Below are 20,563 nucleotides of genomic sequence, written 5' to 3' on the forward strand. Positions count from 1 at the left end.
AATGTTCAGAAATACACTCAGCAGGCGGTGGGGTGGGTGTGTTGGCATCTACCTGCCATGAACCACCTCCCTCACACTTCCCCCTCCCTCTGATGTTACAGACAAATGTGCTGCTTAAATCGCGTGGGCACTAGTGGCGTGGCGGGGGGATGGGGGGATCACAATAACTCATTTGAGGGGGGTGGGAAATGCCCGCGGATGCCTGCCTTGGCACCGGCTGTGTTTTCTGGTACTGCGTATTAAAAAGAGAACTTTTGAAAATCTGAAATAAAAGGACTAAATTATGGAGGGGTGGGTGGGTGGGAGGCCACAGTAACTCAGTTGGCAGATGTAAAGAGAAAGTCAGGTCTGATGTTTTGTGTTTGAAGCTTCGGCCATGTTTCTAAATGTTCATATTCCCCTTGAATTTGATGCCAAATGACGCACAATTGGATTTGAGGATGATGTGCACATTTCTAATAATTGGAATTGTTAAACTGCCACAGATCAGAGCGTGCAAACCTTCATCATTTCTGAATTATACATTTCTGCAATGGAATTGGCTTACTGGAACTGAATATTGCTCTCTAATGTGTGTGCTGTATTGATTTTTTAAACTTCTGATGAAATCTAAATGCTGGAGTTGTGATCGCCACCTGGTTCATGCCATTCAGTACAAAGAGGGGGCATAACGATACAGTTAGTCAAATTTCTGACTCACCGCTCCAGTGATCTGGGTTCAGTTTTCATTTCCAATGGTGCCTGTGTGAAGCTTGCATATTTTTCCCAGTGACTGTGTGGGCTTCCACCTGATGTCCTACCATATCTAAAAGACATGGGTTACCAAGTTCATTGTGGGCTTCCACCTGGTGTCCTACCGTATCTCAAAGACATGGGTTACCAAGTTCATTGGCTGCTGTAATTTGCCTGTAATGTGTAGATGAGTGGTATAATCTGGAGGGAGTGGAATGCAGGCAGTATTTTTAAAAAATACGGATGTATGTGGGAATGGAGGAAATAGATGGTTGATGGTCAGCGTGGAGTTGGGTCATTTTCCATCCTGCATCTCTGTTAAATCAATCATCATTAATATGAACGGCTTTCTCAGCTGAGGGAGACCTCAAAGGAGATGATGTTCCCTCTATGGTCATTTTCTCCTTTGTACGCTGGTGACTAAAATCACAGAAAGTCTCATTAACAGCAAAATTTGATGTTTACAGACATTGGCAGATGTAATCAAACGTTAACATTCCACTTTCCAAAGATAGGAAGAGTCAAACATCACTTTTGGCTTCAATGTATATGCAAATAAAACACATATATCCTGGTGACCTTCCATCCAAAATGTTCATTGTGCCAGCATCTGGAGAGATCTTCTTTGTCAATTTTGAATAAGATCTTCCCGTTAATGTGATGGCAAGTGACATTGCATTTCAGACTGGTCAGAACAACACCTGTTCTCTCAAATGCCCATGAAAGCTATTATTGTTGAGGTGGTTTTAAACGGGTGTACCTGCTGCATTTCGGGAATAATGGGCAAGCGAAGATCGAAGGAGCTGGAATGTGTTTGGAATGAGTGAGGCAAAGAATAAAACAGCTTAGAGTCACAGTCCGGTGGAGACAGGACTATTCCTCAGCAGAGAGAGGAAGTTCTCACCAAGAATGTGTGGGTTAATGTGACTTGGAGGATGCCTTGAATTCAGTGCAGGATGCTGTTTTAATAATCTAATTAAATGCACCATCAATGACTCAAAAGATTAACGTTGAGCAAAACTGAAAGGCTTTCAGTAGAAATGGAATGCTGGTCGACTGTCCTGAGCTGAGGAGGAGCCTGAGGGATGGTCACCTTTATTCAGAGCCTGTATAGGGATCACTGGTCCAGTCAGCCAATGGGTGTGCCCAGACAGAGATATATAGATATACAGTGGTTTACCACAAGAATCGGCTGAGAAGAACTGACTATTTCTGCTGGTGGACTGCATTCTTTGCTTTGAGATCTCCCCCACTCACTTTCATTCTTTCCAAATACATTCTGTCTCTTTACTCCTCATTGTTGCCCAGAGCTTTCACAGTCATTACATTTCAGCATTTTTCCATCAATTTTAATAATGGGTCCTAACAGAATGTGTTGCATCTGTCATTGGGCGTATGTTTTCATCAATTAATTGGTGGATTTCTTGTCTGGAGGAAGGGTAAAAAATACAAACAAGGTGATGAATAGCAACATAGTCTGGGGAAAGGGACGATCCCTCTCGTTCAGTTTCTCCATTGAGGCCGCATCTGTTTATTGTCATGCACGTAAATACAATGCGCTGATGAAATGAAAGTCTTGCTTACTGCAGCTATCCAGATTCTGATCTCGGAAGCTAAGCAGGCTCAGGCCTGGTCAGTACTTGGAGGGGAGACCGCCCACGGGCACCAGGAGCTGTAGGTTTCCGTGAGGGGCGCTAGACAAGGTGTGACTCTCTGTCTGCCTTACGGTAGACAAAAGTTAAAGAATTTCATGTACACTACATTCTAAATGGTGCTTCCACTAAGCAAATTAGGAAGCCACCCACCTGCTCACTCACACGCCATAAAATACACTCACACTCCATAAAATAATTGTGAGCACGTTGGTGATGGGCAAGATAATTCTGAAGTCTTTGTAGCAGAGACGTGATTGTTGAGATCTGGACGCATGCATGAAGAAGAGGAATGCTAATGTCAGATACTGACTGTCAAGCCACTCACATTGAGATGATGAAAGAGCTAGATTCTGTTTTCATCCAATCCTTGAATGGCAAAATTTATTTTGAGGTGATGATTCTCCAGCCAGGAGAAACCTCACCCCCAGCCATATACCCTGAAAATACTAATTAGACATTTTAATGAAATCCTTTCTTATTCTAACTTCTGATGAGCACTGGCCTGATCGCCAAAGTCTTCTCAATGGATAGTCCCAGCAACCCAAGAATCATTCTTGTGGACCTTTGCTGCTGTCTCTCTACTGCAGCTACATCCTAGACCCGTCTTGCCTGGATCATTCCATGAGCAGTCTTGCTAGAGCACTGTTAATTTCAATAAGATGTCTTGGCTTTCTGTACTCAATTCTTTTTGCAGTAAATGGCCAGGTATATTTTGTCTTTCCAAGTGTTTGGTGACATTTATTTCAGTGATTTATGCTTCTTATGCAAGTCATTTCATGGACCAACTTGTGACAAAAAATTCCACTTGTTAATTTATGTTAATTTATGTATTATGTTTCCCCTCATATTACAGCCTTGTTCTTTCCAATTCATTGAGTCTGTGTAGATCCTTTCTGCATCCTCCTCACAGCCCAAAATGGCACTCTTCTTTGTCTCCTCACAAACTTGGATACATTCCACTCAGTCTCCCCATTTGAAATTATTGATATATTAATTGTGAATAGCTGGCACCCAATGCTATTCCTGCGATACTGTGAAAGTGCACCTGAGACTATTGGACAAACGAATGCAAATGCAGTTACAAATTTCCCCGTACTTTATTGTTGCTTTGCAAAGCACGAGAACTCTATTACAGCAAGAAGCACTGCAGCTAGTCTCACTGTGTAGCTTATATAGGCAAACGTCCAGCTTTCCAGATCATTCAAACAGGATTTCACAATCCCTTTTCCATATAAGTACATGTTTCTTGATATTCGTTACATTAGGTCATGTCCCTTATCTGTAGTTAGTAGTATTTTACTGTCTTTGCCAAATGAATTGTTCTTCACAATCCACTTTAGTCTTGCTGAATCATTAATATACACAATGGAATATGCACTGCTTCTGTACTTTTGTCAGTATTCTAAGACTCACATTCTCAATACTCTACTTGTTACAACCTCCAATCTTGGGGGCGGGGGGGGGGAACAATAAACCTTTGCTTTCTTCTGACCTTTAACCAATCCTCAGTACAATATCCCCAATCCCACATGCTCTTACTTCTTGGATGGAACCATCTTGAGGTTCTTCTGAGAGTAAAAGGATGGAGGTGTTCACATTTGGTATTTCTGAGAAGAATGGGGCAGAGGATTCCACCATGTTTTGCATGCATTTGCAACATGTGAATCCTCAATCTATAAAGCCACTCCTGGCACCCCAAGCAAAACCTTTGTACAGGAACCAGTAATTTTCATTATCCTGGTGACTGACTCAATTATCAGACCTGATGATCATTTGGTTCATGTTATTGATCATCTGTGCTTCACAACTCTGTTCCTTGAGGTGTTGTGACCCAACTTTGAAAGGGATTTTTGTTTCCTGCAAGTCTGCTTTGATAAATAAACAGGCTTAAAATATGACAGCTCACAGGGAATCTGATGCAAACCTCATAGTGCAGTTCATCAGTGATGCTGTGTTAACCATAGCCACGCAATCCATGTCTGAGAAATTAGAGGTAAATTGGTGTTTCGTCACTTTGTAGATATCATTGCAGTGTTGGTTTATATCATTACCAAACAATGAAGCCTATTATTTCAACTTAATGTTTTAATACTTGTAGCTGTCAATATTCCAACTTTAAAATAAGGAGTTATTAGGTGGCATTTGAACTATCTACTTCTGAGAGGTGAGGAGAATTGAGTCTTGGTAAACTCTCTGGCCTACTGCCCATTTTTGTTGTCCCAAGGTATTGACTGCATACTCGATAATCCTACAGCATCACTTCACTTTTGCCATGGGTGGTGCTGGTCTTCCACTTTTGATCATGTCCTAGGCACCTGCCATTTGAATTTGGCAAATTAGTTAATTTCTAAAGTTTAGAAAATGTTGCTTCAGTGTAAATATTCGATGGTCAATGTTTGCTCAGAGAGACGAGTACATTTACATTGCATGACATTTTTATTTAGCTGGGACAAAGACTAGTTTAAGACACCATCTGAACTGTGGACTCTGCTTCTCTGTTCAGTTTGCTGTCACAGGGAAACAGTACCAGCAATGCTAAGTTTGAAAGTAACTAACATTTAATTGGGGCCATCTCATTAAAGTCCCCCCAGGGTGGTAATTGCACCAATGACTAGCAGCATGCCTGCTCAAATGAAGCCCCACACTTCCAAGTGTTCTCTATTAAAATCTGAGGATGGTGCATTGGAGCTGGGTGGCATTTGCAATCTCAAATTTGCAATTTAACTCCCCCACCAGCCGCTAACCACCTGTTCCTGAGGCTTGCAATTCCCCTCACTGCTAACGGCTGCCAAGTTCACTTTCTCCTGCTTAAACCCCATCCCTGTAGACAGTCATTGTGTCGTACAGTGAATTTAACCTGTGTGGATGATTTGATGGCTGCTTTTCCTCTCGTGCTTCAATGAACAAGGCTATTTTTAAGCTCATTTCTGATTTCTGATTCCAGTCCTATTACAATTAGGGAATTCCATGCTCTGGCAACTTTCTGTAATTCAAAAAAAACGGACATATCTAATTGTTTGGGTCTTTTTTTTTGATAATCAACTTAATTCTTTAATTTCTGATAGCTGCAGAAATTATTTTCACCACACATCTTATCATCATTTCTCAAGTATGAAAATCTTGCAGAAAAATAATTTAAATTCTCGGATATTTCTCAGACATCAATCTTCCATCTTAGAAAACGCATTCTTTTTTGCCTTTTGACTCTCAAGTCAAATAAATTTAACAATGGCCATTACATTTACTCTATAAAAATTCCCTAAATTTTGGTTGGTTTCTTATTCTCTGGAAATGTTGCAGCAACTAATCATCAACTATCCAAATCATAGATACCTTTTCACCTATTTCTTACAAATTAATCTCTTATTTTATAAGGAAAATGTCCGAGATATTATTACTCCAGTCCAGTTTGAAGCGACGTATTCTCTGGGGAAGCACATTGTAAAGAATGAATCCAGAGATGATTTCCCTCCGCTCCAACCTGTTTTACAAAAGAATGAAAATGGAGTGAAAAACAAGGTGTGAGCACCTCCACTTATATATCGTATTTAGAGCGTAAGGTTACAAATCAATTTATGTCTATGTCTGTCTGAAAAACCTGTACTGGGGAGAATTTACCTCCAGTTCCTATACCTGATTTCCCCTTCTCTTGCAAATCTGCCAGCTACCAATATGACAGGCAACATCTGAGCTTAATATCTGTTTCAGCGTTAAAGTGAGCCAGAAGTATGTAATGCCAGGATCATGGCAGCCTGTCAAGGAAAAACCACCAGAGAAGTTAGCTGACAAGCCTGGGTAGGATGAGCAGGAGTGCTCTTCCTGATTCCATATAAGGCTGTTTGCCAGCCAGTGTTCCCATTCCTTTTCATCTCCAATCACAAGAAGCTCCTTCAGAGCCTTTGCATATCCATGATCTGCCTTCACTTCCTCAGCATCGTAATCGCCTGTTGATATTACTTCATTTAAAAAGATGCGCAGCTTTTCCCATGTTTGTGGTTAAATTGACTCAGAAGTAAAGGCTTTGCAGCTTTACAATGCTCTTTACCTCTTCAGATGTATTTTATTGTTTTTGTTTGTACATTGATTTGAATGCGTGTTTCTGGATTTTATTTTTGAACAGACTCATTTTGAACGATTGTGTGCTTTTGAAGACTGTGCAGGTGATCTTCAGGTGTCTGGAAAGCTGGTGCAAGAAGGGTAAGTAACTGACCCCACCGTGAGTAATTTCTTTCGCGTAATCAATTTGGAACATTTGCTCCAAAGTAGCGATGTACGCTTGTATACAAATCAACAGAGAGCAATTATGAAGGCCTTATTGCAGGAAAATTTGTTTGCAAGAGTATGAAAGTTTCATAGCGAGCTGTTGACACTGTGCCCGAAATGCCTGTGCATTCAGGCAAGACCGGATGGTGGAAGGATACATTTGCAATTGGCAGAGTGCAAGAAAGGACCGCCAGATTGATTCTGGGGTGGCAAGGTTTGTCCAAGAGGAGAGATTAAGCAGCTGAGCCTAGACTGGCAGAGATTAATTTCGAGACACGAAGAAGGATTATGGGATTCATGCAAGGAAGTAGGTCCGAGCTACAGGATGAACCATAGTCCTGTTGAATAGATGCAATCCGCTCCGTAAATGGTTATATGGTTAAAAGACTGAATGGCAATTCCTGCTTCTAATCAATTCTTACAGTCGCTCACTCAATAATACATCTGCTGAGAAAATAGATGGTATTTTTCTCGGGTGTACTGGCTTAGCTGGGTTTTCTTACAAGCTCAAGATCCTCCACTTCTGTGGATTTCCCATTTTATCCACTGTGAGAAATTTGAATAATAACCTTTACTGTCAGTCCTACAACAGCAGACGTGTAACATCTATATCCATCTCCATTGGAAAACTGATATTACCCAGAGCATCCAGGAGATGCCTTCACTGTACCATTGCACCAACTTATTTCCAACAGCTGTATTACAGTACGACCATAGGGTTCTCTTAGCATTTTTCTTGCATCTCCTTGTAGATTTCGATGGGGTTTTTTTTTTGGATGGTTGGCTTCAATTTGACTTCTGATCCATGTAAATATTATACTTGAATGGATTTCCTTTTATTGTTAGGCTTTGAGTTTTAAGGATGAAAATCTTTTGGTTTATGACTTTATGTGTGTTTCATGTTTGAAGCCTTTTCTTTCGGTTAAAAAACCAAAATATTTTAAATTTGGACCTTTTTTTTGTCTCCCTGTCTTAAGTAATGAATTTGGAAAATTGGGCTTCTTTCCTTTAGAGTTTTCCTGCCACATTTGCTTTAATTTTAATCCTTCTGGGTTTTTTTCCATAAAATCTAATTAGATTATGGATTGTTTCCCAAATATTCAATCACCTTTAAATTGTTTTGTTTGCTCTGCACGATTACCTAGTTTTCTGGCTCATCGAATGGTGACACATTGGCTGAGAAAACAGACCTGAAGAGAATTCTTCGAACAATCTGTCTCTCCAACTACATCTTTCCTTTATTCATGTATAAAGTGTTAAAAACAGTGTCTTCAATAAAGTGCCCAATTATTCAGACAGGATATGAACACAAAGCATCCATTTAAATTTCCCTGAAAATGTCTCCCATTTCTTATCTACAGTTTAGCAAACTAAATCATGTACTCCCACTCCCCCCACCCAAAAAAATTTGACAATTCCTCTCAGTTGCTGAGCTGAATCTAAAAGCCTTCTGTTTATTGCACTTATCTAGTGAAATCTTGAGTAGTGATCCTACACAATTTTTCTACATATTGCCATGCATACAAAGGCAATTGGGCTTTAGTATTTTGCTTTTGCACTGAATGTGAATTGGCTGCTACATTCTCTACCTTACTAAAAAGCCTCTTATCTGTAAAGCTCTTTGCGACATTGAGAAAGAATGAAGGGCACAAAATATGGTAAATCCTTTGTTCTGTATATTAATGGACATTACCCCTCCATAAATCTTCGTCCGCGAAGCCAAGCCAAAGATATTAATGGCCCATAATCTTTTAACCCTATTAAAAAGCCCTCAAATGCATTTCATGGGAAACAAATGGCAAGTAATGAACAAATGGCCATATTAATTTTCAAAAATGTTTGTTGGATGAATTTATATACCCCTTTCAGTGATTCACCCTGCTAGTTCTATCAGTTTATGGGATAAGAAAATGAAAGAAACTAAATGAGTAACCTTTGGCAAAGGCTGACCATGTGGCTCAATGCCGTTAGTGCAAATTGAGGCTCCAAACACTTCCTCCTGTACCCTTCCCTCAGTGGATGAGTGTCTTCTGTGTAAGCGAGGAAATGGGATCAAGCCACATTTGCAAAACTGATTTTAAAAATAATAATGGTCTGCTTAGGCATACCCACTTTTCAAAACATGTGTTAACAATGCGACTTGATTTTGAACAAGTTTTTAAAAAACATGCTCTTCAAAGATACAATCTATTTGAGGGAACTAAAAAGTCTGAGCACTTAAAAATAATTTAAAATTTTAAAATAAATTCCAATTCTTCTTCTCTCCAAGACATTCTCCCTTGACGTTAATGGAGCATCTGCTCTGATCTTTTTCTTAAAACTTTATTTATTCGTTCAAAAAACAAATAATATATGACATATACAGCAATTAAACATGAACATGAACATTTTTTTAATTAAAAAAAAGAAAAGATCCCCCCCCCCTTCAGCCAACTCTCCTAAGGAGAGCCATTAAAAATGAAAAAAAAAGAATATTAAAAAAAAGTTAAATATACATATTAAAATCTAATCAATATAAATTGAAATGTAAATATTCCGAGTATAACAGCCACTTATTAATAAAAAAATTATAATTATCATGTGAAACATGTGTATTTTTTCCATTATTAAACAATATTTTAAAACCAACAAGGTCGGGTCAGATACAGCAATGAGCTCTCTGAACCCTTCTCCATTAACAATGGCGTGAAGCAAGGCTGTGTTCTGGCACCAACCCTCTTTTCAATCTTCTTCAGCATGATGCTGAACCAAGCCATGAAAGACCCCAACAATGAAGACGCTGTTTACATCCGGTACCGCACGGATGGCAGTCTCTTCAATCTGAGGCGCCTGCAAGCTCACACCAAGACACAAGAGCAACTTGTCCGTGAACTACTCTTTGCAGACGATGCCGCTTTAGTTGCCCATTCAGAGCCAGCTCTTCAGCGCTTGACGTCCTGCTTTGCAGAAACTGCCAAAATGTTTGGCCTGGAAGTCAGCCTGAAGAATACTGAGGTCCTCCATCAGCGAGCTCCCCACCATGATTACCAGCCCCCCCACATCTCCATCGGGCACACAAAACTCAAAACGGTCAACCAGTTTACCTATCTCGGCTGCACCATTTCATCAGATGCAAGGATCGACAATGAGATAGACAACAGACTCGCCAAGGCAAATAGCGCCTTTGGAAGACTACACAAAAGAGTCTGGAAAAACAACCAACTGAAAAACCTCACAAAGATAAGCATATACAGAGCCGTTGTCATACCCACACTCCTGTTCGGCTCCGAATCATGGGTCCTCTACCGACACCACCTACGGCTCCTAGAACGCTTCCACCAGCATTGTCTCCGCTCCATCCTCAACATCCATTGGAGCGCTTACATCCCTAACGTCGAAGTACTCGAGATGGCAGAGGTCGACAGCATCGAGTCCACGCTGCTGAAGATCCAGCTGTGCTGGATGGGTCACGTCTCCAGAATGGAGGACCATCGCCTTCCCAAGATCGTGTTATATGGCGAGCTCTCCACTGGCCACCGTGACAGAGGTGCACCAAAGAAAAGGTACAAGGACTGCCTAAAGAAATCTCTTGGTGCCTGCCACATTGACCACCGCCAGTGGGCTGATAACGCCTCAAACCGTGCATCTTGGCGCCTCACAGTTTGGCGGGCAGCAACCTCCTTTGAAGAAGACCGCAGAGCCCACCTCACTGACAAAAGGCAAAGGAGGAAAAACCCAACACCCAACCCCAACCAACCAATTTTCCCCTGCAACCGCTGCAATCGTGTCTGCCTGTCCCGCATCGGACTTGTCAGCCACAAACGAGCCTGCAGCTGACGTGGACTTTTTACCCCCTCCATAAATCTTCGTCCGCGAAGCCAAGCCAAAGAAGAAGAAACAATATTTCATCTCACTATGCCATCTATTAATATCAATCGTATTTGTATCTTTCCAAGTACTAGCAATACATTTTTTCGCTACAGATAAAGCTAAATATACAAAAGCAAGCTGAAACTTATCTAATCCCAAGCCTTTCAGGGGTTGCCAACTACCCACATCTGCTCTGATCTGATGCAGGTTGTTCAGTCACGGTCTACCCTCGTGGGATAGAGCTCGCCACACATTAGCTCCACCATTTGACTCCATGAGGTGGTGCAAAGTCGTAATTTGCCACTGGACATGTCCTGAGTTCAGAATTTATTCATGCTGTAATCCCAAACTTTTTGCTTGCTATACTGAGAAATCCAGGCAATTCCATGTAGTGTTACGGAGTCTAGAGGACCCCAAAAACCACAACACAACACAAAGGAGTACTTAAATAAAAATAGGTTTTAATTTTATTTGAACAAGAAAACAGAATTAAACTTTAACTTGTTACTTAACCTATTTACTTAACATAGGAACATAGGAAGTAGGAACAGGAGTCGGCCAAAAATGGCCCATCGAGCCTGCTCCGCCATTCAATACGATCATGGTTGTTCTAATTGATGACCTAACTCCACCTACCTGCCTTCTCCCTATATCCCCTAATTCCTCTATCATGTAAAAATTAATCTAACCGAATTTTAAATATGTTTAATGAGGCAGCCTCAACCACTTACCTGGTTAGAGAATTCCAAACAGTTACTACTCTCTGGGAAAAACTATTTTTCCTCATCTCTGTCCTAAATCTACTCCCCCGAATCTTGAGACTGTGTCCTCTCGTTTTAGTTTCCCCGGCCAGCTCAAAAAACCTTCCTACATCTATCCTATCCATACCCTTCATAATCCTCTATGTTTCTATAAGATCTCCTCTCATTCTTCTGAACTCGAGCAAATACAATCCTAGACGATTTAATCTTTCATCATAAGTCAACCCCTTCATCCCAGGGATCAACCTAGTAAACCTCCTCTGGACCGTCTCCAAAGCCAGTATATCCTTCCTCAAATATGGAGACCAGAACTGGACACAGTACTCCAGGTGCGGTCTCACCAGTACCTTATACAGTTGCAACATGACCTCCCTACTCCTGAATTCAATTCCTCTAGCGATGAAGGCCAACATTCCATTTGCCTTCTTAATAACCTGCTGCACCTGCAACCTAACTTTTTGCGATTCATTAACCTACCTAACCCACTTAATCCCCCCTCTAATACTAAGCACAGGTGTGTGTAATGTGTACTTAAGATTAGAAAAGTTATTTGGATCACAGTCCAATCTCACTGGTTACAGGCAATTCTTGGACTGTGCACGGAAGTTAGCATTAACAAAGTTCACCAGGCTTTGGTGTTTAAGCGGCAAATGGTTACCACTCAGGAGGGTTCTTGCAGGTTTTCAGAGAGAGATTCCTTTTCCAGGACATCCGCAACTGATTCCTTCTCAATCTCTAATTTTCTCTCATTTTAAATTACATCAGCTTTCCTTTCTCATATCCCAATCATAGCTGATCATTGTTGTACATGACCCTTAAATGGGCAGTCTATGCCAAATGTAGAATTGCAAGCTGACTGACTGGATTGATGGCTGTTCCAAGTCTAATGCCAATAGTTATACATCCTTCTCTTTCTCCTAATTGCTTGTGCTATGGGTACAAAATCAGTCAGAGAAATCACCATGGCCCTGTGTATATCCGTTACTGGATATATCAACTCTACCATCTTCTCTTGTCGTCATTCTTGCTCTGTAGACCTAATCAGTCAGCTTCTAATCCAGATTGTTGTGATTGGCAAAGCTTTATCAGTCCATTATTTCCCTCTTGATTGTCAACTGCCCTTAAGTTATTCTAACACAAATCCAGTGAATCCAAAGTTGTGGTAGGATAGTTTTCTAAAGCTGTACTTTTTAACTTTTTCAAGGATTTCCCTTCCAATTCAACCCCTCAGAAGCCTTCAGATTTCGGATTTACTCCCAGAGTACATACATGGCATCACATACAACCCTGAGATTCCTTTTTCCTGCGGGCAGAATCACCAATAATAGGGATTGCAAACATAAACTGTACACAATGGAAACAAATGAAAGAACTGTAAATAGATAACGAATGTAAACAAACTGACTGTGCAATACAGAGAGAACAAAAGAAAATCAATCTAGTGCACAAGTAAGAGCCCTTAAATGAGTCTCTGATTGAGTTTGTCATTGAGGAGTCTGATGGTGGAGGGGGAGCAGCTGTTCCTGAACCTGGCGGTGTGAGTCTTGCGCCACCTTTGCTTCCTTATACCACCAGTCAAAAGACTTGAGCCCTTACTCATTCTGAGCTGAAAACTTCGTCTAATTGATTTAATACATAATATTTTTGCCATTTCTAGCTCGTGTGATAGATGCCTCTGAGGTTTTGTACCATTTTTAAATTGTTTTCAATATTCTAAAGTTTGGTAATGGTAAGTAAAGTAATATATGTTTCATATATTGCAGAAATGTGAAGCTGGACAGGACGGCTATCCATCCGTTCCCCATACCTTTGATAGGCTCATTTCACAGATTAACCTGCATTTATAGGGCAGGTGCTGAGCCTATTGATTAGTGTCTAATGAGCTTCCAATTGGACACTAATTGCTGGCTTAAGTTAAAGATTTTATATTCTTATTCTCTGTAGCATTCATTTGCCTTTTTTGTGTATATTGCTGGATATATTATCCACCCAAAATCATTTATGGCAGATTGGTGAGGAGCCAACAAAATGGTCCACTTCCGAATCTTCCTTCTACGTCACACGGATTATTGGCAGTGGTGAAGAAATTTGATTCCAGAATGTCATGTTGCAGACATGGCTTTCAGGTGATCATAAATTAAACTGCATGAGACCTCTGTCGTAAATTGGTGGCCATGTCATCACGGTGCTTTACACAGAGTATAGTTTTACTGGACTCTCTGGATGGCTAAACAGCACCAGTTGGGAGGTGGAAAAAAATTAAATATTCATGTAATTAAATCAGTCCTGACTGAAAATACAAATGCCAAGTGAGATGACAGCGAAACTACTGACTGAATCATTCACTCGTCTTCATCCATTCTTACCCAGGTCTGGCCTAATAATGATCAGACCCGCCACAGTGGTTCACTATTACCTGCTCTCTGAAGAGGCTGAGAAAGCCGCTCAGTTCATTTAGGAACAATGGGGAAAAGTCAATAAATGGCGGCCTTGCAAATCATGTGAACGAAAAGCAAATGCCGGTAGATTGCATCAAATTTGATTTCCCCCACCCCCAAAGTTGGCTGGGTGAAAGCAGGAAGGTGCCGTGTAATTCAACACATTATAACTAAGCTGTAACAAGTACAAGGAGAAATGATCTATCACATTGAATACAGTACTTTGAATTGCTTTCACTATGCAGTTTGGAATTGCTGCAAATTTTTAAAGAACACTCTTTTTATTTCTTTAGTGCCAACACGCTACATCAGAGCCTGACTTTGCGTTATGCCAGATAATTTTATCGAGGGCATAAAAAAGATAATTCATCAGTAGAAATCTTTAGCGTACCCTTGTCGTGCTCCTAGTTGCACACCTGGTGCTCTGCTCTATTCCTAGGCACCAGGTTGGTGGGCATCTTATTGGCAGCGCCATGGAAACATCGTCGTCAGCCAGACAACACACACACACACACACACATACACACACACACACACACACACACACACACACACACACACACACAGGGATGTAGTCAAAATGTTGCTCATTGACAGAAAAATATGCAAACATGTTTAAAGTTCAAACTTGCTTTCCTGTTCGGGTGTAAGTATATTTTTCAAGCGTATAAATGCTTATCATTTGCAGGCACAATAACCTGCGTTATTTTTTTCACCTTCTGCTTTTTGTCTGTGTGCCAGATTTCTTCCCAAAGGTGTTCATTGACTAATGTGCTGGTTAAAAGCCAGAATATCTTATGAATGTCTTGTTTTCTGGCACCACAAAAAAAAACAGCCAAGAGACCGATATCTATATGGATAATAGTGAAATTAATGATTTTACTTTTGCAACAACAGTAAGGTCAAAATCAGAGTATTGGAATTTAGAGCAAAAACATTACATTGGACTGGTTATTTTCAACATGGATCTCACTTGTTAGTACTTTGGGGAGGGTAGATAGAAAGAAGGACGTGACAAGGATAATAAGTTATGTTGTCTAACATTGCGACAATAATACAAGAATATTTAGGAGTCAGAAAACAAGGATAAGTTTCCCACTTTATTTTCCCAATGAGGATGATTACCTGATGAGAGGTTGTGTGCTTTGGCAATAATTGTTCCTGGTGTGTGATCCTCGTGTAACAATATGGCTTTGCTTCCCAGGAATTGTGAAAACAAATCTTACCTGGCAGTTCAGGAGGTGAAGAGGGTCATCCTGAATATAACAGTGTTCAATGCAGGGGACAACGCGTACTCGAGCACTCTTAATGTTAAAATGCCCAAAATTATAAGACTCACCAAAATGGTGGAAAGGGTAAGTACCATGTTTATGAATGAAATTGAATTAATCTCATGGCTACAAGGTACCATAACATTGTGTAATTGGATCAGGGGGTCTTTCAACGGTGGGTGATTTACCAAAAAAAGACATAATTTCTATCATTAGGAGATTGAAATGCATTCTGGATTTTTTGGCACCTGACATTGAGAAAAGAAAATGGCGTTGCTGCAATGTTCCTTGTTCAGTTGGTGTACAATCCTAGCGTTAACCCAAGAATCGTATCCAAAATACTGATCAAAATCAATGATAATGCCTCAAGTAATAAAGTTAAAGCTGTAGTGTGTGAATTTCACAACAACTTGACGTGAAGCCCCAGCCCTGAAATTATGACAGAAAAATTACCTCATTCAGGAGCCTGTGGGGAAGAAACAGTCTATAAGCCTGACAGAGTGCAATTTTACACCCTTGAACCTTCTGTCCAATGTGAGGAGGGTGAAGAGCGTGTGTGGGTGAGAAGGGTCCTTCTGTCCGTTGGATGCCCACCAGGAAGAGGTGTGGGCACCAGTGTTGCACCACTTGTGACTCATCCCTCCCCACCAATTCCCCTCCGGCACCTTTCCCTGTGGCCAGAGGAGGTGCATCGCTGGCGCCCACACCTTATCACTTCAGTCTGGGACCTCAAACGGGCCTTTCAAGTGAAGCAACACTTCACGTGTCTCCGCAGGACTGGTTTATTGCATTCAGTGCTCCCTTTGTGCCCTTCTCTACGTCGGAGAGACTGGGTGCAAATTTGGAGATCGCTTCATTGAGCAACTTCCCTCCATCTGCTACAGGAACAGAGAGCTCCCGGTAGCCAACCATTTCAGTTCTGTGTCACACTCCCACAATCACATATCTGTCCATGGCCTTATGCACTTGTCCCACCAAGACCACTCACGAATTGGAGGGTCAGCACCTGATTTTCTGACTGGGCCCTCTCCAGCCAGATCACATTAGTATCGACTTTTTTGGTTTCTGCTAACCTGCTCTCCTCTTCCCCCTCCCCCCTTCCTTTTCCCTTTCTAGTTCTCCTCCCTCCGTTCACACAGCCATCCCTCCTCCCCTTGATTGCTGCTGTCCCCTCCCTCACTTCTCCACCTTCCCCCTCCCTACTCTTTTGTTCGGACACTGACCTACATTTTTCCATACCTTGATGAAGGGCTCAAGCCCGAAACATTGGTTAAGTATTTTTACCTTTGTATCATTGGGGAAGATTGTACACCAAAGATGAAAACAGATTAGAACATAATGTGACTCCTGGTAAAAGTCCAGGCCTTCACCTGATATCCAGCTTCCAAGTATATTTGCATCTATGTTTTCTCCATGAGTGACTGATCCATCCCTGCTTATTCCATTAGGCCAGACTCAGTTATCTCGTCCCTTGCTTCCTTGGCTCCTAACTGGAGACCTTCTCTATCTTCCCATGAGGTTGAGACCTATTTCATGGTTTTTGTCTGTCACTTAATGTCACCTCTCACATCCGCTGGCAAAGGTACATTAGTTTTTGAAATTAAGCTATTTTGACCTAATTTCATACATACCCTTTGTGCAAATTGTTCGCTGTTCACAAAGATTAAATAAATCTTCGATGCCAGATTTTTGGTTATAAACACAAATGCTCTCATTGAATAGGTGCTAAATTTATAAAATCGTGCACCTGAACTTTAAAGTAACTCATGGTTGGATTAATTAAAACACAGAGAAGGAAATGATGTTAGCTCGTATTACTGCCAACATTGTACATCTCATTCCAAGGATAAATATTTTACTGTCCCTCGGAATGCACTTTGTCTTGTGTGCAGAACTTGGGGGTTAAAGGAAGTTTTTGCCAATTAATTCGCACTGTTGAACTTTGTAACAGCTTGAAGCTCTCACTAAGTTGTAAGGTAGCAAAGATTTTAAATTGGCTCGGCAATTGAGATGCCTGGGTTCATGATGTACATTCCTGCACTCAGTTGGGTCACTTAAATTGGGTTGATGGAATAAATTAGGAAATCAAAGGCTCATGCCAGTAATCTGGACCATGAGATTAGTATGAAGGCACAGTGAGTAATTTGGAAAAAAAAATGTTGTAGCGGTGACTCCACTGCAAACTGAAGGATCACACAACCAGACGGGTTGAGTTCAGTGAACGACAACTGATTTATTGCAGGCTGCCTGCCTGGTCTTATACTCCCAGCCCGGACCTGGCTGAGAACCGCGCTGGGGGGCCCCGACGTCACTGGGGCGTCAAGTGGGTCCCCAAGCGTGGGCTTCTGAGCCTGGTGCTGAGGTCAGGAGGAAACCCCTGACAGTGCCATTTTGGCCAGTTGCCCCACCGCATGTGTGACAAGCGGGGCCGGTTTGCCTGCCTAATGGCGTACCGCCACACAGCCCCCCCCCCCCCCCCCCAGAACTGGCACCAATGTCCTTTTTTGCCGGGTGGACTTGCTTCTTGGGTTGGGCCACAACTATTGTTTCAGTGGGGTCGAGGTGGGCTGGCTTTAACCTGTCCACTGTAAACAGTTCCCTCTTACCACTGATGTCCAGTGTGAAAGTGGATCCTGAACGCTGGATGACTTTGTACGGCCCATCGTATATAGAGGTGCTGTAGATGGGCCCTGCCTGATAAAAATGTACTCTGCAGAGTACAGCTCGCTGGGGACATAAGAGGCCCGTGTGCCGTGTGTGTGCAGCGGTGGGGGTGTGAAGGAGTCCAACTGGGCCTGGAGGCGGAGAAGTAGACCATGCGTTGACTGCTGGGCGTTGTGAGGTGTATTGACGAACTCACCGGGTAGGGCTAGCGGTGCACCGAAGACTAGCTCGGCTGATGATGCCTGTCGGTCTTCTTTGGGTGTTGAGTGGATGCCCAGGAGCACCCAAGGCAGCTTGTCCACCCAGTCGGGGCCGGTGAGGTGGGCCATGAGTGCCGACTTAAGGTGGCGGTACAATCGCTTGACTAGCCCATTGGCCTGTGGGTGATAGGCCGTGGTGTGATGTAGCTCGATCCCCAGCCTGTTGGTGAGTTGTGCCCAGAGCGCAGAGGTGAACTGGCCGCCCCGATCACTGGTGAGGTGGTTTGGGACGCCGAACCGGGCAACCCAACCGTTCAAAAGTGCATGGGAACAAGGGTCCGTGGAGGCATCTGGCATCGGGATCGCCTCGGGCCAACGAGTGGTAAGGTCTACCACTGTGAAAAGTTAATGGTTACCTCGGGAAATGGGTAAAGGTCCAACGATGTCCACATCTATGTGACTGAACTGTTCCCGGACATGTTCAAAATCTTGTACGGACTCTCTGGTGTGCCTGTGTACCTTGGAAAGCTGGCAATGGGTGCAGGCTTTGGGCCAGTCTGCAATCTGCTTCTGAAGCTCTTGCCAGATGAAACGTTATGCCGCCATACGGACCGTGGTCCTGATGGAAGGGTGGGAAAGGTCATGGATATGATAAAAGAACTCCTGGGGAACCACTGGTTGCGGGGTGGCCATGGATATATTGCACAGGAAGGTGCCCTCACCGTGAGGAGTCGAAAGATACTGGAACCGCAGGCCCATGATGGCAGTCCTGAAAGCCTGTGTCCTGTGTCTCCTTGTCGGACTTCTGGTCCCGGGCAAGCTGGTCGAAGTCGAGGCTGAGTGTTAGCGTGCAAATGGCCAGTCATGAGAGTGCGTCGGCAACCACGTTGTATTTCCCCACCTTGTGCCAAATGTCGGTGATGAACTCTGACACGAAGGAAAGGTGACGATGTTGGCGGGCAAACCAGGGATCTCTTGCCATAGCGAGCGCCTGAGTGAGGGGTTTATGGTCGGTAAAAATGGTAAAAGGCCTCCCCAAGAAATAGCGGAAATGACGCATCGCCAGATGCATGCCCAGCAACTCACGATTGAAAGCGCTATACTTGCGCTCTGGTGGGCGAAGAAGTTGGCTAAAGAATGCCAGTGGTTTCCACTGTCCATTCACCTGCAGCTCCAGAATGGCGCCGACGGCTGTGGCAGAGGCATCGACGGAGAGCACCATATGCAGGTCGGTGCATGGGTGGACAAACAAGGTAGCCTTTGCAAGGGCATCTTTCGAGGCTTCGAATGCCATGCTGGCATCTGAAGTCCAGGCGAGTGTCTTGTCTTTGGCCGTGATGAGAGCGAAGAGCAGCTGCATGATATGTGCAGTGCCTGGAATGAAGCGGTTATAAAAATTGACCATACCCGCGAACCCTTGAGGTTGTCTGGGCGTAGGAACTCCTTGATTGCAGTGACCTTCGTAGCTCCTTCGGCCGTGATGGTATGGCCCAGGAACTGCATGGACTCTTTCCCGAACTGGCACTTGGCCGGATTGATCATTAGGCCGAAGTCGGCCAGTCGGGAGAAGAGGGTGCGCAGGTGTGTTGTGCCCGGTCTCTGCTGGCGACAAGGATGTCGTCCAGGTAAATGAATACGAAATTCAAATCCCTGCCCACTGTGTCCATAAGGTGCTGGAAGGTCTGGGTGGCGTTCTTGAGCCCGAATGGCATGCGTGGGAACTTGAACAAGCCAAAGGGGGTGATGAAGGCTGTTTTGGGTATGTCTCCAGGGTGCACTGGGATTTGGTGATACCCGTACATCAGGTCGACCTTGGAGAATACCCTCGCACCATCAAGGTTCACCGTAAGTTCCTGGATGTGAGGGATCGGGTAACAGACTACAATACAAGAGAAAGAAAAATAAAAGAAAGTCCCTTTAGAGGCACTGAGCATCTGCGCATTTGCGTTCATAACTTCGGCAGCCTCTCATATTCATGTTTGTTTCATCGACAATCCGAACTCCAGATCCAAATTTCTGACACCATCAGGAAGCCTTCAGTGCCTGTGGACCTTCAGGATTTTGTTTAGTCCTCAGCACCCTCTCAAATCCCAACACTGACACCTTGTTCTCATAAGCCAGTGAGGGTCGCCCACAGCCAGTGAGGGTCGCCCACAGCCAGTGAGGGTCGCCCACAGCCAGTGAGGGTCGCCCACAGCCAGTGAGGGTCGCCCACAGCCAGTGAGGGTCGCCCACAGCCAGTGAGGGTCGCCCACAGCCAGTGAGGGTCGCCCACAGCCAGTGAGGGTCGCCCACAGCCAGTGAGGGTCGCCCACAGCCAGTGAGGGTCGCCCACAGCCAGTGAGGGTCGCCCACAGCCAGTGAGGGTCGCCCACAGCCAGTGAGGGTCGCCCACAGCCAGTGAGGGCTTCCCTAAGCTAAGGAAATCAGGCTTATTTATGAATTCATATCCGCAATAATGTTGACTCGATGAGATTGACCTTTGAAATACCTTTATTGAAAAGCAATTAGGTATTGATATTAAACACTAACCTTGTCAGCAGTGCTTGCATCCAAAAAAAATGAAAGAGTATATAGTGGCCAACTATTCTACAACAGTAAATCCACAGATTAAATTAGTTAATAAAGTGTAGAGCTCGTCAAAAGAATCAAAGACTTGTTGATCCAAACCAAGGCTTTTATTAGCAAAAGACCGGAGCTCTTCACAGGTGGCCGACCAGTCCGGAATGA

The 20,563-nt window shown here is 43.2% G+C and overlaps 1 protein-coding gene across 6 annotated transcripts in view; it reads left to right on the forward strand.

Moving 5' to 3' along the window:
- Window positions 1-20,563, forward strand: part of itga4 (integrin alpha 4) — a 140,004-nt gene that overhangs the window by 83,389 nt on the left and 36,052 nt on the right. For 5 of the 6 annotated variants that reach the window (XM_069935867.1, XM_069935869.1, XM_069935865.1 and 2 more), the window contains 3 exons: window positions 5,763-5,906; window positions 6,508-6,584; window positions 14,903-15,053. In XM_069935867.1, coding sequence (XP_069791968.1) covers window positions 5,763-5,906; window positions 6,508-6,584; window positions 14,903-15,053 — 372 coding nt within the window. The remainder of the gene's footprint in view (window positions 1-5,762; window positions 5,907-6,507; window positions 6,585-14,902; window positions 15,054-20,563) is intronic. The other variant, XM_069935868.1, reaches the window with a different exon arrangement.

This window comes from Narcine bancroftii, chromosome 4 (assembly GCF_036971445.1).
Source record: "Narcine bancroftii isolate sNarBan1 chromosome 4, sNarBan1.hap1, whole genome shotgun sequence".
In the NCBI taxonomy this organism is placed as follows: domain Eukaryota; kingdom Metazoa; phylum Chordata; class Chondrichthyes; order Torpediniformes; family Narcinidae; genus Narcine; species Narcine bancroftii.